Below are 13,857 nucleotides of genomic sequence, written 5' to 3' on the forward strand. Positions count from 1 at the left end.
TGTAATAGGGATTCCTGTCAGTATTACAAGGAAAACTATAAAAAGGGAAGTGTACATAGTCAGACAGAAAAGCAACTTTTACCTGCATAGATTACAATTCCTACAACTTCTTCTGTATTTCTAATAGTACATCCACGTAACAAAAGATTTTCTTTGAACAGTCCATCCTTTTTTCCACTTTTATGTACACTGCAGAAAATTTAAAAGCAGAACAGAGCACAGCACGTCAAAACATTAAGCTTGTTAAATCATACTCTGTAATATAGCAAGCCAAGAAAACATCTTCAAAGTTTAAGAAGTTTTCTCAACCTGACGGTGAAATATTCTCTTAGATGTTCCTCCTGGGACAATCCTCTGGCAGGCTTTGAAAACTGAGAATCCCTACCCAGGAATCCCAGACATGTAGCAGTGCAGCTGGAGCACTACCAATTGCTCTGGATGGGTTGTGGGATATGCAAATGTACTGGACAAACGTTCACCAGATACAAAGGCCAAATCTATAGCAAGTATACAGCCAGTCCTATGCCTTGAAAATGCATTAAACTTCTCGTGCATAGACAAATTCTGCACGTGCAATCACAGTAAACCCAATCCATCTACAGAACAGTTGGGTAGTGCATAATGCTTACACAGCATTCACATGTTTTTATCAAAGAAATATGGGGAAACTGGGAAAGGGCATTGCTTCAGATACAGTGACACTAAGAAAGATATAGCAGGGATAGTGTATGTCAGACAGTTTAGTGCAAAATAAAGGAAAAACAATTCCGTGAGTTCATCAATAAGGGAGATGGCTTTCAGAAGTGTCTTGCTGTGTAAGAAAGATGAAATGGCATGCACTCTGATGACTGCATGCACCAAGGCACATGAGAAAAATGGAACAATGGTACATTTTCACTACAACTTCTTACTGTCTGCTCTGTACAGACTGACTTAAATTTCACTTGATTGAGAACTGCAGAAAACAGCCTTACTAGAACCAAATGCCACAAGAAAAATGCTAAACAATAACAACTACTATTAAAACATAAGGTTAGAATATTTTATTAGGTAAGAAAGACAAATCAAATAATCATTTCAGACCCTTTCTGCATGAATAAAATATAATCTAACAGTAGTATCCTCATGCCTCAGAGCAGATTAAAGCAATCTGAAATGTGTGCATTCACTTGCAGAGCATCAAAATCGTCACACAATTCTAAAAAACCCAACAGCAATAAGAAACTATAAAAAGCTCAGAGTTCAGGTGAAATCACGGAGAACCCCAATGCATTATGCTTAAATTAACAGTACTGTTGTAATGCCAAACTTTATGGCTACCTGGCTTTGAACATTTAAAATATTTCCCCTGAAATCTGCAAACTAGCTTAAAACTGTGAAGTGGATTTCTTTTATTTGCTTCCTGTCCTCTCAGTCTTTATCTCTGGGTTGCACCTTTCTGCTTTTATCTTATCATTAGAACCTTTTATTTTTGTAATGAAAAGACCAAAATTATAACTTTAGCACATACTTCTAGGATCTCAGGCCTGAAAAACTGTATCAAAAATCCTGAGATCTGCAAGAAGAAGAAAGCTTCACAGTGTTAAATCCTTTGTAGTCATCCCCAGTCTAGTAGGGCTAACTGCAGAATAATCAACTGGTTATGGTAAGTTGCCCTTAGTCAATGCTCTGAATGAATAGAAAATATTCATAAATAATAATACATACATATGCACATATAAAGTACATATATACAGACACACATGCAGAGCCCTCTTTATCTCTGTATTATCTACTATACCCATTTCTTGCTTCTAAGAGCTCAAAAATAGCACTGGTGTTTCAACACCTATATTTAACTATTCACAGCTAGGGAAATGGAGAAACAGTGGTGGATCTGTGAGCTGAGGTAGCTGCAGAAGTGATAACATCAGAGACCAGAAACAAACAGAGAAGGTAGGAGGTAGATAACACTGCTGGCAATTTTGATACAAAAATGATTTTGTTTTCAAAAGGAGAAAACTTCTGCTTAGCCCAGTCTCCCATGGGCCTCATGTATGAGAAGAGGTTTTGTTCAGCAAATATCTGTTAACTCACTGTTTCACCTTTTTAAAAGAGTTTTAAAAACTGGGGGTTCCTGTATCAACAGGTATAAATACTGATTACCAGCATGAGAACTACCCACATTTTGCTGGGCTTACACTATGGGGAATAATTTTGTAATGAGTCCATACTGCAGAAAACACACTATTACCAGGATTCTGCCACTCCTTTTCAAGATGGAACTGTGCTTCAGCATTCCTTTCTCATAAACAGATGTTAGTTTCAGTTCCCAATAAAGTTTCCAAACCGCACTCACAAATTCTTTTAATAAATGGACTTGTTAAGGACAAATCTTTTTACGTTTGCATATCCACATGACCTGTTCCTCACCAAAGAACACAAGAAACATGGATAAAATCGATGTGCTGTTGTAGAAACAATTCTCCTGATTTAACAGGGGAACTCAAATACAATCTGAGGACAGCTTACGTCAGCCTTCTGTTACATTTTTGCTCAGTACTTAGCAAGCATTAAATAGCAAGGTGACCTATCAATGCTATATTCCAAAGGCAGTATTTTCTTTCCTTCCCTGGTTTCTCAAATTTCTTTCAAAGCAAGTGATGGAGCTGACACTGCTTCCCAGCACTTGAGAATCCCAAAGAAAATACTGCTGTCTTCAAGGTGGACTCAAGTGTCACAATTGAAAAGAAGCTTCCTGACTCACAATGCTGCTTGAAATGTATTTTTGTGGACTTAGTACCACTACAGCTTGTCGGGGAGACGCTGACATGTAAGTTAATACATTTTTTTTCCTTAAAAAGATGGTAATATGGTAATAAATCGTTTTGGTTTTACAAACTCAGGTCAAGCTGTGAAATAGAAACGCACACATGTATTTGTTCTATTGCTATTATCATTCCTTCCTACATTCTCTTCGGAACTTCTCAAGCAAATCTTCCGATACAGCACAGTTAGATGAAGATTTCTGTACTTTTCTTACAAAAAAGCCATTCACCTTTCAGAGAAAAGCTTAGAAGCCGGAATGTAAACTCTGACTTCCCCTTTTCCCTTGCACACATACACATAAAAAAGGTAGAAGCATGATTTTAAGGCCAATTTTGTTATTTTTGGAAGCTGGTACAGAATTCTTGAATGTTTGCTGTGCATACTGTACATACTCTGGCTAGACCCAAGCAGGCAGAGGGCATGCTAGGTTTTACTCTATTCTTTTTACCCAGAACACTTCTTATACAGTAAGTATGCTTGGGATGTATGAGGGTGCAGAAACAGCAGAACAGTACTGAAGCAAGCACCTATGGACAGGCAGTCTCCTTGCCCATCTGCACACCTGGAGTGAGTTCAATGCAAGTCATGCCAGTGTAACTGAAGAAGTTATATGTAGTAATGTGTATGTTACTATTTTGTAGACGTATTACAGGGCCAGTCCTGTCTCAATGCATTTTGCAGGCTTTTTTTTTTGTTTGTATTATCATCTTTTCTCACTGTGAGCTGCTTGTACCACACTATCTATAATGATCACAGTTCAGAATTTTTACAAAATGCACACACAAATATTTCTATTCCCCTAAAAAATTGTCAATATAGATATTAGAACTATATTTCATATTTCAAACAGAAAAAGATAGACTTCTTCAGAAATAGAAACCTACAGTGTTCACAGCATCCTTATTTAAATAGTCCAGTAGTCTTTCTTTTCAGTTGAGATACTATCAACTAGGAGCTATCTGAATTTATCTTTCTAGTAAGATTTTGAGTTCAGATCTGATTTTGACATGCCAACTACATGCTTCAAATTGGATGTACTAATTACTATTCATCTTGCTAACATGAAATATAACCATGATTTCATGATACTAATGAAGAAAATCAAAAACAGAAGGAAAAAAAAAGCCCTCTCCCCACTGACGACCTTGGAGACTGAGAGGTTATTTGTAGACAGTTGGTCCCTCTTCCCTTCAAATGTCCCATGGATCTTTAGCTGTAAATGTCTTGGAGAACAGCAGATAAGACCTGGAAATAATCTGACGCTTTCTGTCATATTCACAAGTTATGTCTTGACATTTTGCTGTGCAAAAATACATTCACGTCATTTCTTAAACAGCTTCCCAGAAGATTCTATGGTGTTATTTGCTACATAGCTCGGCTCTGCAACTTACATGATAGTCAAAGTCACAGAATTGTAGGGGTTGGAAGGGACCTCTAGAGATCGTTGAGTACAACCCCACAGCCAAAGCATGAACTTTTTCACATGGAGTACATAAATAAATACATAATTGAAGACAAATTTATGTGTACCTTCTACAGCATTCAAACTCTGCTCAAACCTAGTGAAAGATATCCCAGTCCATGGGCTAGATGATCTTTTTAAAGGTTTCATTCAACCCCAATTATTCTATGATCCTCTGCTCAATATTTGGGAACTGAGATTAAAACACACAAAGTGTGCAAGAAAAGTTACCAAATTTTCCATTTCCATATCTGGAAATGTCATTTCTGGAGTACAGCAGACTTTCTATTAATGTAGACAGTTCCACACGCTCACACAGTAGAGTCTAATAGTAAACTTTTATCTTTACATGAACTGTAGGGCTTTGTGCTATTAAATAGAAGAACACATTTTCCCACACTGCAACTTGATGTAGTTTTAAAAAAAACTAGCCTGATTCACACCAGTTGACAGTACACAATCTGTGACATCTGAGAGTAGTAACTGAGCTGGTAAATAGCATCATTATAAAAAACTCCCTAAGCCACAGCAATTTTCAATCCTTGTACCACTTAAGCAATTCAGTACTATCATCACTTCTAATCTACATAGATGATAAATTATGCTATTCTAAAAAATAATTAGTGTCTGTTTAGCTCATTTAATTAAAATTTAGACAAAAAGAAACAACTCAGTATCCTAGGATCTCATGTTGCATGAAGTTAAAGACTCTAGAAAAACACAAGAATACATCTCTTAAGTCACTGCTAGTGCCAGAACGTCCACATAGTACAGTCCTGACTACATTAGAAGCAAAGTGCTGTGTACATACTAAAACATTTCTCATTTGTTTCTGAGCAGAACAAATTGGTCAAGGATGAGCACCCAGTTAACACAGCTCTGTTTGTTTAGAATTTGTTAAGTGGTCGTACGTGATTCTGCATGGTAATGTACAAGCACACCCACTGTATGAGCCAACTGCTTTATTCTGCCTGAATGAGAGAAAGGAATACTGCCATAGCTGGAGAAATATCACTTTCATGTTCCGATTTTCCTCAATGACACTTATATTAAAGGAAGCATCAGACACATCTCCATAAAAAGGGAGTAAAACAGATTGTGCTTATTTGTTGGCTCTCTTGGACTGCTTTTCTATTTCCTACCACTCCCAAATTGGCTCTTTTTTATTCCAGAGCAGAGGGAAAGGGAGAATAGTGGCTGCAACTACACTGCTTCAGGCACTCATTCTGGAGCGTAAAGTGATTGTGGAGTATAAACTAATCAAAGCTAACAACTACACCTCACTCACAGGAGAGGATATTCAGCAGTGACAATTATATGGCTTATATAACACCGACCCAAACAAAAGAGCATGTATTTTATTCTGTATCAGAGGAAGGGAGTGTATACCAAAGGATATTACATGAAATACTCACATGGAACCTCGAAACCTACTTAAGTCATTGTTAGGATTCTCGCATTCAATGACACTCGTGAACTTCAAGGGGTCAAATTCTGAGTCCTGAAACAACAATAAGTATTAATTACTTATTGCAAACATTTGCAAATTATCAACAGAGTCACTTTCTTAAATAGCTTTCTCAGTATCTCGAAGTCCAATTTTTTTCCAAAGACATTCAGATGAATGACACTGACCACTGCCACTGAAAATCAAAGGGATCTGAGGAGCACCAGGCTTCTGTAGGTGCTCTGCAAAGTCTCCCTCACTGTTTTTGTAAAAGATTATGAGCTTCTAAAGGCACTAGATAAAAGAATCCCAAACCACAAGTCAAATGAATTTCTCATGGAGTGGACAAACAAAATTTCTCTAGAAAGGCTCAAAATACTCAAACGAATCACAATATACCAGGTACAGGGATGTCAGTACGCTGTCAATTATGAGAAACCTAATGTGAGCTTCTAAAACATTAGCTAGAATTCTTAATTGCTTTATGTCAATAAAAATAAATTATTCTACTACAGTAAACAGGCACATATAGCAAAATACCTATTTTCTAATTAACACTTAAAACCTTGGTTCTCTAGCTCATTAGTGCAAAGCTGGTATTTTTGCTGACTGTACATTTATTAACCTGCAGGTAACGCCTTGTTGTGTCAGAGTTAAAACACCCTATCACAGCATAATTATTTGCTTTTGTTAAATAAAAATCAAGATTCTCTCTTCTTTGACAGATTAAATAAACCACACAGTTAAATGGGAGATGCCTGGTTCTGCTTCTGAGATATCTGTCTCCAGAAATGCAGACTACCATAAGTAAACTGTTTGCCCACCCTTTGAATGAAAGAACCAATTATGAATCATAATTTTATTCAACTTTCAGCAGTGATAACACTGCAAATATTATGTTTTATAATAATTTTGCTGAGCAGCTGTAGACCCCAACCACTACCCTTTAGACTATTTTACAGGAAGGACTTCTTGAGAAATAGTAAGCAGAAGACAAAAGTTTCAGCTCTTTTTTCAGCTTCTCTGAAACACACAGGTGTCTCAAATATGTACATATTTTTAATATTGATTTCATTCAGAAGAAGTGAGAAAAACCTACATTTTAAGTAAGAAAAAAAAGAATTCAGAGAATACGTTAGGATCGCAATCAGTGGTACTTCTTAAAGGGAGGTGAAGAATTTTACCAAATACCCTTGGAAGAAAGACCAACTTACACAGGTGATGGTTAAAATCACCCAATTCTTACACTGCTGGAAACCTTTACTGTAATTTTGAGAAATAAGAGATGTTAAGAGAACTGGGAAACTGGGCTGTCACTTTGAGACAGCTACAGCACACAGGAGTAAAGAACCTCTTTTATATGCAAAATTGAACTTGTAAACAAAGGGGAAAAAAAAGCAACAGTAGCAGTGGCCAGATTTAAGCAAAGAATAAAACTGCCATGTTGTGAATCAGACTCCCTAAATTATATCATACTTGGCAGTTAGGTACATAAGACTTAGCAGGAAACCCAGATTGATCTCCACACCAACTACTGCTGGTATTTAAGTTCACTGGATATTTCTCCTGGTCAACCTTCAACTTCTTTAGGTGACTTGAGTTTGATTCTGGAAATCTTCAGTAGTATCTAGTCCTACAGGGGCACCTGAACTTCCATTAGACTTTAGAACAGAGAAGACCCAGGAAAGCTGCATGTTCATCCCCTTTGAGCCTTACTCCTCAGCTACTCCCTGCAGACAGGTAAAGCTACTAGTAGACCCAAGGAAAGAATCGCTGGTTGGAGCAGATACTTTGAAGCCTCCAGGCCTCAGTATCTGAGATCAGTTACCATATCTACTATTAACCTGTGCGCTACTACCCCTTGTGTCTTAGCCTTCTGCCTTCTAAGATTCACATCTACGCACACTGCACCACCACCAAAGTACAGGAACAATAATCTACAAACACTGCTCGAAGTCTTTTAGTAATAAACTCTCTCTAAGTATTGTGATAAAGAAGAACCACCACAGTAAATTAAATTCCATTTTCAAATTGGAGGTGAAGAATAGACTGGGAGGGGAAGCATTACTGCCTTTTTATTATAGTACACACATTGACAGAAGTGTTTGTTCATTTAACACAAATTTTCATTCAGCAGTCCTAAAACAAGAAAAGAAAGAAGTCTAAGCACCTTTGCTGAATCTATCTGAGGGAATCCTGGGGACACTTTATAACAAAAATCAGTGTAATCAAATGCAAGCTTTCTCTGGCTGCTAAACTCATCACAGGGACTGCATGCCTTTCTGTGCCATACAGATGTGTTAACACTCACTTCTACAGCTGAACTTCCGTTCTGCAATGAATTCATGTCAGCAAAGCCAACAACTTTAAAAATAAGGAAAAAATGTGCATAAAAACTAGAGATAAGGTCTTCACAAATTAAAAAAAAAAAAAAAAAAAAGAAAGGATCTTGAAGATCTCTGTCAAGATTAGAGAGGACTAAACCTGCCTGACCTCTACATCACTACGATGCAACATGCTCTTTCCCCTGTTTGTTGGGTTCTGTGTGTTTATGACTCAGTTTTGGAACGAAAAGTCCCAAATCGTTAAATCTAACCGTCTGTGTACTTGTGTTCTGTTACAATTAACTTGAAATACGTGATTATGGTCTTTAACCAGATAATATCTGGGAGGGGAGAAAATCCAATTAGAATAGTAGTTTACGTAAGGGAACAAAGCTGCTAAATTCTGATTTATTGCATTTATTCTGGTTTATTAATAAATCAAATAGCTGCAACCCTTCCCTGTGAAATGGAAGTGTAGATTTACACTGTATACTATAGCCGACAGCAGTGTTTTGATGTGAAAATGCTTTTGGAAAATGAAAGAACAAATATGTTAAGCTGCCTGTGTGTGACTGCTTTCAGTGGTTATAAAGAAGCACAAAGCTAACATAAGATTTCACAGTGATCAAAGTTCTGTTCTTTTTTATGCTGATACCCACACTTCAGTAACAAATGAAACATAAATTGTGATAATATTCTACTATATTAAAGCTATGGAAAGCTGTAAGTAGAAGGAAGTAACAGAAGCACTGCTTTTCTAGTGCATGAATCATGATTTCTGTTGTTTTCTAGGTAAAAGTACATGAGAAAAAAAGAAACTCTCTGCCAGTACCTTTAATTCTTCTCTCATGTACTACATAATCAAAACATGTTCTGAAATAGCACTTCCCCAAACTCCGGTGGAGTGGTTATCTCCTGCTAGATTTTCAAGTGTTTGTCTTCCCACGTACAGAACTGGTGGGTACTAAACCTGCCACAGCTTGAAGAGAATGCAAAGTTCCATGCTTAGCCAGACTGATATCTGAATTGAGGCTTTCCAGTGCCTAGTTTCCCTAAAAATGTGAGTTATTTGTCTCCGAGTAGACATAACAACATCAAGCCACTCACAAAAAGAAGCCATTAGCATACATATTATACAGTATGTATGCCTATGATATGGTACCTTGCATGTCTCCCAGGCTTGTGCCTTGTGGACTGTTGATTTGAACAACTGACTTTCTGGTTAAAATAAATCTGAGAGATTTGCTGACTGCAAATAACCTTCCCAGAGTATCAGACAAAACTATTGGACGGCAAGGGCTAGGGATTAATTATCACAGGATCACAGAATCATTAAGGTTTGAAAAGACCACTCGGATCATCTAGTCCAACCATCAAATCATCACCACCATGTCCACTCATCATGTCTCTCACTGTATCCACACATTTCTTGAATACCTCCAGAGGTAAGCATCATCTCCTGAGCAGCCCGTGCCACTGCCTTACCATTATTTCTGAGAAGAAATTTTTCCTAATATCCAACCTGAACCTCCCCTGGAAAATCTTAAGGCAATTATGTTCATATCAGTAAGATTTTCCTCTTAAATAACTTGTACTCCTTCATATTCTTGTATTCTGCTATAATATAAATTTACATTAAGATCATTATTCCTATGGGTATGTCCCTGTAAACCACAAGGAAGGCAAAATATCTTGTTTATCCTTTCAGCAGAGTTCTTACTATTAGGTAGGGCTGAATTCAGGGCACCTGCGTTAATACTCAAAGGCTGCATGCAACCATATTCTCTCCAATCCAATTGACTCCAAATTCTCTTTGAAACTGTGAAAGATCTTCAGTATGAGAGACAGATGACATTTAGGAGCCAAGAAATGTAGATCTGTCTTGCATGAAGCCAAAAAGGCTGAATCCTTGTTTCCTTTTCATCTGAGGAAATAAGACCAGTGTAAACATCTCTGCCCATGCTATTCATGCTATCTTAGTACTTGCAGATTCATGAAAATAATGATTTCATCCTTTTCCAAATGTTAGGTACTGCTCCTGCTTTTTTGACATAACACATATAGTTCCATGTATCGTTCATCTGGGCTCCAATATTGTTCTCTGCTGTCTATCAGGCTGATTCTGTTCCTTATGTTGGGTTCTAATTTCACATCACCATCACGGTGTGACAGCGGTATCAGCTGGCAACAGGGGTTCAAGATATACCACTTGCACACTGACAAGAGTATGCAAGTTTCCTGAAACACTGAGCACAAGAAATGTGTCTGCTTGCCTTTTCTCTGGAGAACATAAGAAATAGCTGGATGGCTGCTAAATACTGTCAGAAAAACTGGATGATCATAGGCCAGTGTGGGATATTACCAGATCCAACTTGTGGCAGGTCTCACACAATGATGTGTGGAACCCAGGAAACTATTACTGTGACTATCGTGGTGCAACGCAATTCTTTCTATACAAATAAATCATAATTAGGTCTTGAAAGATGTGAAACAGAGGTTTTCAATCATTTCTTCCCATATGATTTGAGAGTTCCAGAAATACAGAAATAAAGAAATACACTATTTAGTCAGTCACAAATGTATAGAACATTCACACATATCCCTACATCATGGTTGTTTACATACTGTATTCCAAAGCATTCAGTGACTATACATTATCCACTTCAACCAACCAACAAGAATTCTTTTTTAGCTATTTCACTGTGAAAACAGGAGAATAAAGTGACAGAGAAGATTCTTCAGAAGAACAAAGATCACCTCTTGCTTAGTTCTTCTGACATATCATGACATACCAAAATGAAAAAAAATTGAAAAAAAAAAGGAGACACTTAACTCAATTAAGAAACTGATTTTCATCCAGTGCTTGACTTCGCATTTTGACTTTGCCCAAGTAGCCTTAGTTCACTGACTTTCTTTGAAAAAGTGCTGACATTTTAGTAACTTGTAAGTATTTCTGAAAGGTTGAAACTTGTCAAAAGGACACAAAATGAGACTTATGTTACGTACTTAGGGATATATTTATGTACTCAGGGATTACACATAATGTATTTAATTTCTTCAGGAGTCTTCTTGCTAGGAAAACACTTAGTACCCTGCCCATAAATCTTACTCACTCAAATTCCTTAAAACTTAGGGAAATTCATTCCTACTCTAAATTCAGTAAAGGAAAAGCATGTTTTCCTTATGTAAGTATACTTAGTCAGATTGCACAAATCTGTTAAACACTGATTCCTTCAAAGCTGAATTTCAAATTAAAGTTCATTTAAACTGCAGATGTAAAGAGTTTTGTGACTGGGCTTTAACAATGCTCTAGTGAAACCTATTAAGCCTGATAAGGAGTTCCATTTAAAACAATGATGTAGGTCTACAATAATTGGGATGTGTCTCTAGGGGAAGCACAAAGGTACAAAGGAGAAGAAAACATATGTGAAAGCTGAAGGAAAGGTGGTGTTTTAAACATTTTCCTTAAAACAAACCACTGTCCCTTATCTCTCTGGTGACTGTTGATATACCACACCATGAAAAGTTTATATCCTAAAAAGGCAAAGTGCTGAGGGGAAGAAAATGTTACAATGCCTCTTGTACAGAGGAAGAAACCAAAAGGTAGACAGATCCACTAATTACAGGCATCTGTCTCAGAAAAAGGCAATGGAATCTAGCTCTCTCCATCATGACTTTGGAGCTGTGAGATCATGCTTAATCTTTACACTGAAATACCAGCCTTCCCAGCACTGCTGGCAACCTTGCAAAACTGTCAGAGCTCAAGAAGCAAAACATGCTGCTCTGCCAAATGAGTTAGTTCGACAATTATGGTGTTGAAACAACATATTCCCCTTCGTTAAATGTGTGCTGTACAGGAGATTTAATGGCCTGTTAGTGGTAGTAATAATGCACAGTTATTAAAATGTTTTTCTTTAGTCATCTGCCCTACTTTACTGCTGCAGAAACCAGAGTTTGATGTTCAGACCTTCCTTCCAGGACAGCATGAGCACACCAGGATGCCCTTGGATAACAGTGACAGCTACTTCTTTTATCATAGTCTGTTTATTTGCTATGGCATGGAACTTATCCTGACTTTCCCCTGCAGTACAACTGCTGGATAAGGTCTCTGGGGAATACGACTGGAGTAAACAAAGAGGAAGAAATGGAGTGATGGGGACAACTCAAAGGAAATACTTAACATACAATGATCTACCTCAGTCTAAAGAAAACAGGTTACCAGTTTAAAAGCTTTTAACTGTAGTAAAAGTGCATCTCCCTAATGCATCAGTCCATCTTATTACTGCTTTAGCAGTACTCTGCATTTACAACATAAAACTAATCTGACCTTTTATTAACATGCAATTAGAATTACATATTGATTTTACATATCCAAACCATGCATATATACTAGAACACTGAAATGTTTTAATGTCTAAACTGCATTAGTCACTAGCAGAATTTATCTGTGCCACTAATTCACAAGAAAAGGAAGAAACAGTTCAATCTTTGGTATTTAGGAACTAAACAGATCCAGCTGTACATCAGAATTTAATAGTTTTCCACAGTTTTCCACACTGACAACTACTACTATATCTGTATTTTTCGGTACTATTTATTTAAATGGCAAAAAGATGTTCCAAGACTATTTAGAAACAGCAGAACAACTATGCACGGTGAATATATGTTAGGGGGCAGATCTTTCTCTTGCTGACTTAATTAATAGTTTTCTCCTTTATAGAAAATAGCATGGGGGAACAGCACAATAGTCAGTCTGCAGTGAAAGAAATGTGTTGTTAATACCCTACGTCTGCCTATGACAGACTGCAGAAGAAACTGCTTTTAGATAGTCACAGGACAACAGCATTAAAAAATAGCAACAATGCTGAAAATAAAGATGTGCAAGTCCTAACGTCCTTCAGGGTGATGGCAAGCCTTACTGAAAATTACAATAATGTGAAGGAATCAGTTCACTGAACAAAGCAGTGCTGGGGACTGGTAAGGAAACCACTTGTATACAGGTGATTGTCTCTGCCCTCACTAGGCCCCATCTGGAGTACTGCATTCAGTTCTGGGGCCCTGAGGACAAGAAGGATATGGAACTGTTGGATATGGAATGGTTGGATATGGACTGGCTCCAGAAGAGGACTGTGAAGATGACCAAAGGGCTGAAGCACCTCTCCTACTGAGACAGACTGAGGGAGTTGTACTTTTAGCCTGGAGAAAAGAAGGCTCTTGGGAGACCTCATTATGGCCTTCCAGTACTTGAATTGAGTTTATAAGGAGGAAGGAAATATACTTTTTACAGTAGACAGTGACAGGACAAGGGGAAATGGTTTTAAAGTAAAATAGGGGAGATTTAGATTAGGTGTTAGGAAGAAATTATTCACTCAGATGGTGGTGAGGCACTGGAACAGGTTACTCAGAGAAGCTGTGGATGACCCACCCCTGGGGGCATTTGAAACCAGGGAAAAAAGCAGCCCTAATGAAAATAGACCTTTCATTTTGAATATTACAGGGCAGCATTCATATCAGCACTGTCACAGTTTTGTCAGCCTTTCCACCAGTGTCTCTGGAGTGCAGTTATATATACCCAAGAAACACATCTCCAGGCTGGTTGCTGGTATGCTGTCTTGTGTTTAGAATTTAATCTTACAGAAACATCTTTCATCCCTCGCCTTCATCCTCTCCTGCAGCACTGAGAATGCACCTTCTCCACTTCACCCTGGCTGTTTCGTTATGTCCCCCATGGCCCTGCTGAGGGGATGAGTGGGAAAATGGGAGTATTAACAGCCTCTCCAGGAGCAGCAAGGCTGTGGTTGGCACGCATATGCATG

The 13,857-nt window shown here is 37.7% G+C and overlaps 1 protein-coding gene across 1 annotated transcript in view; it reads right to left on the minus strand.

The window, feature by feature from the left end:
• Nucleotides 1-13,857, minus strand: part of ATP10A (ATPase phospholipid transporting 10A (putative)) — a 107,044-nt gene that overhangs the window by 39,621 nt on the left and 53,566 nt on the right. Inside the window, exons 3-4 of the mRNA XM_065741172.1 lie at nucleotides 5,686-5,771; nucleotides 83-189 (exon numbers count right to left, since the gene is read on the minus strand). Of these exons, the coding sequence (XP_065597244.1) occupies nucleotides 83-189; nucleotides 5,686-5,771 (193 nt within the window). The remainder of the gene's footprint in view (nucleotides 1-82; nucleotides 190-5,685; nucleotides 5,772-13,857) is intronic.

Source organism: Cyrtonyx montezumae, unplaced genomic scaffold (genome assembly GCF_038088225.1).
Source record: "Cyrtonyx montezumae isolate F1298 unplaced genomic scaffold, pur_monq_1.0 scaffold_3, whole genome shotgun sequence".
Lineage (NCBI taxonomy): Eukaryota > Metazoa > Chordata > Aves > Galliformes > Odontophoridae > Cyrtonyx > Cyrtonyx montezumae.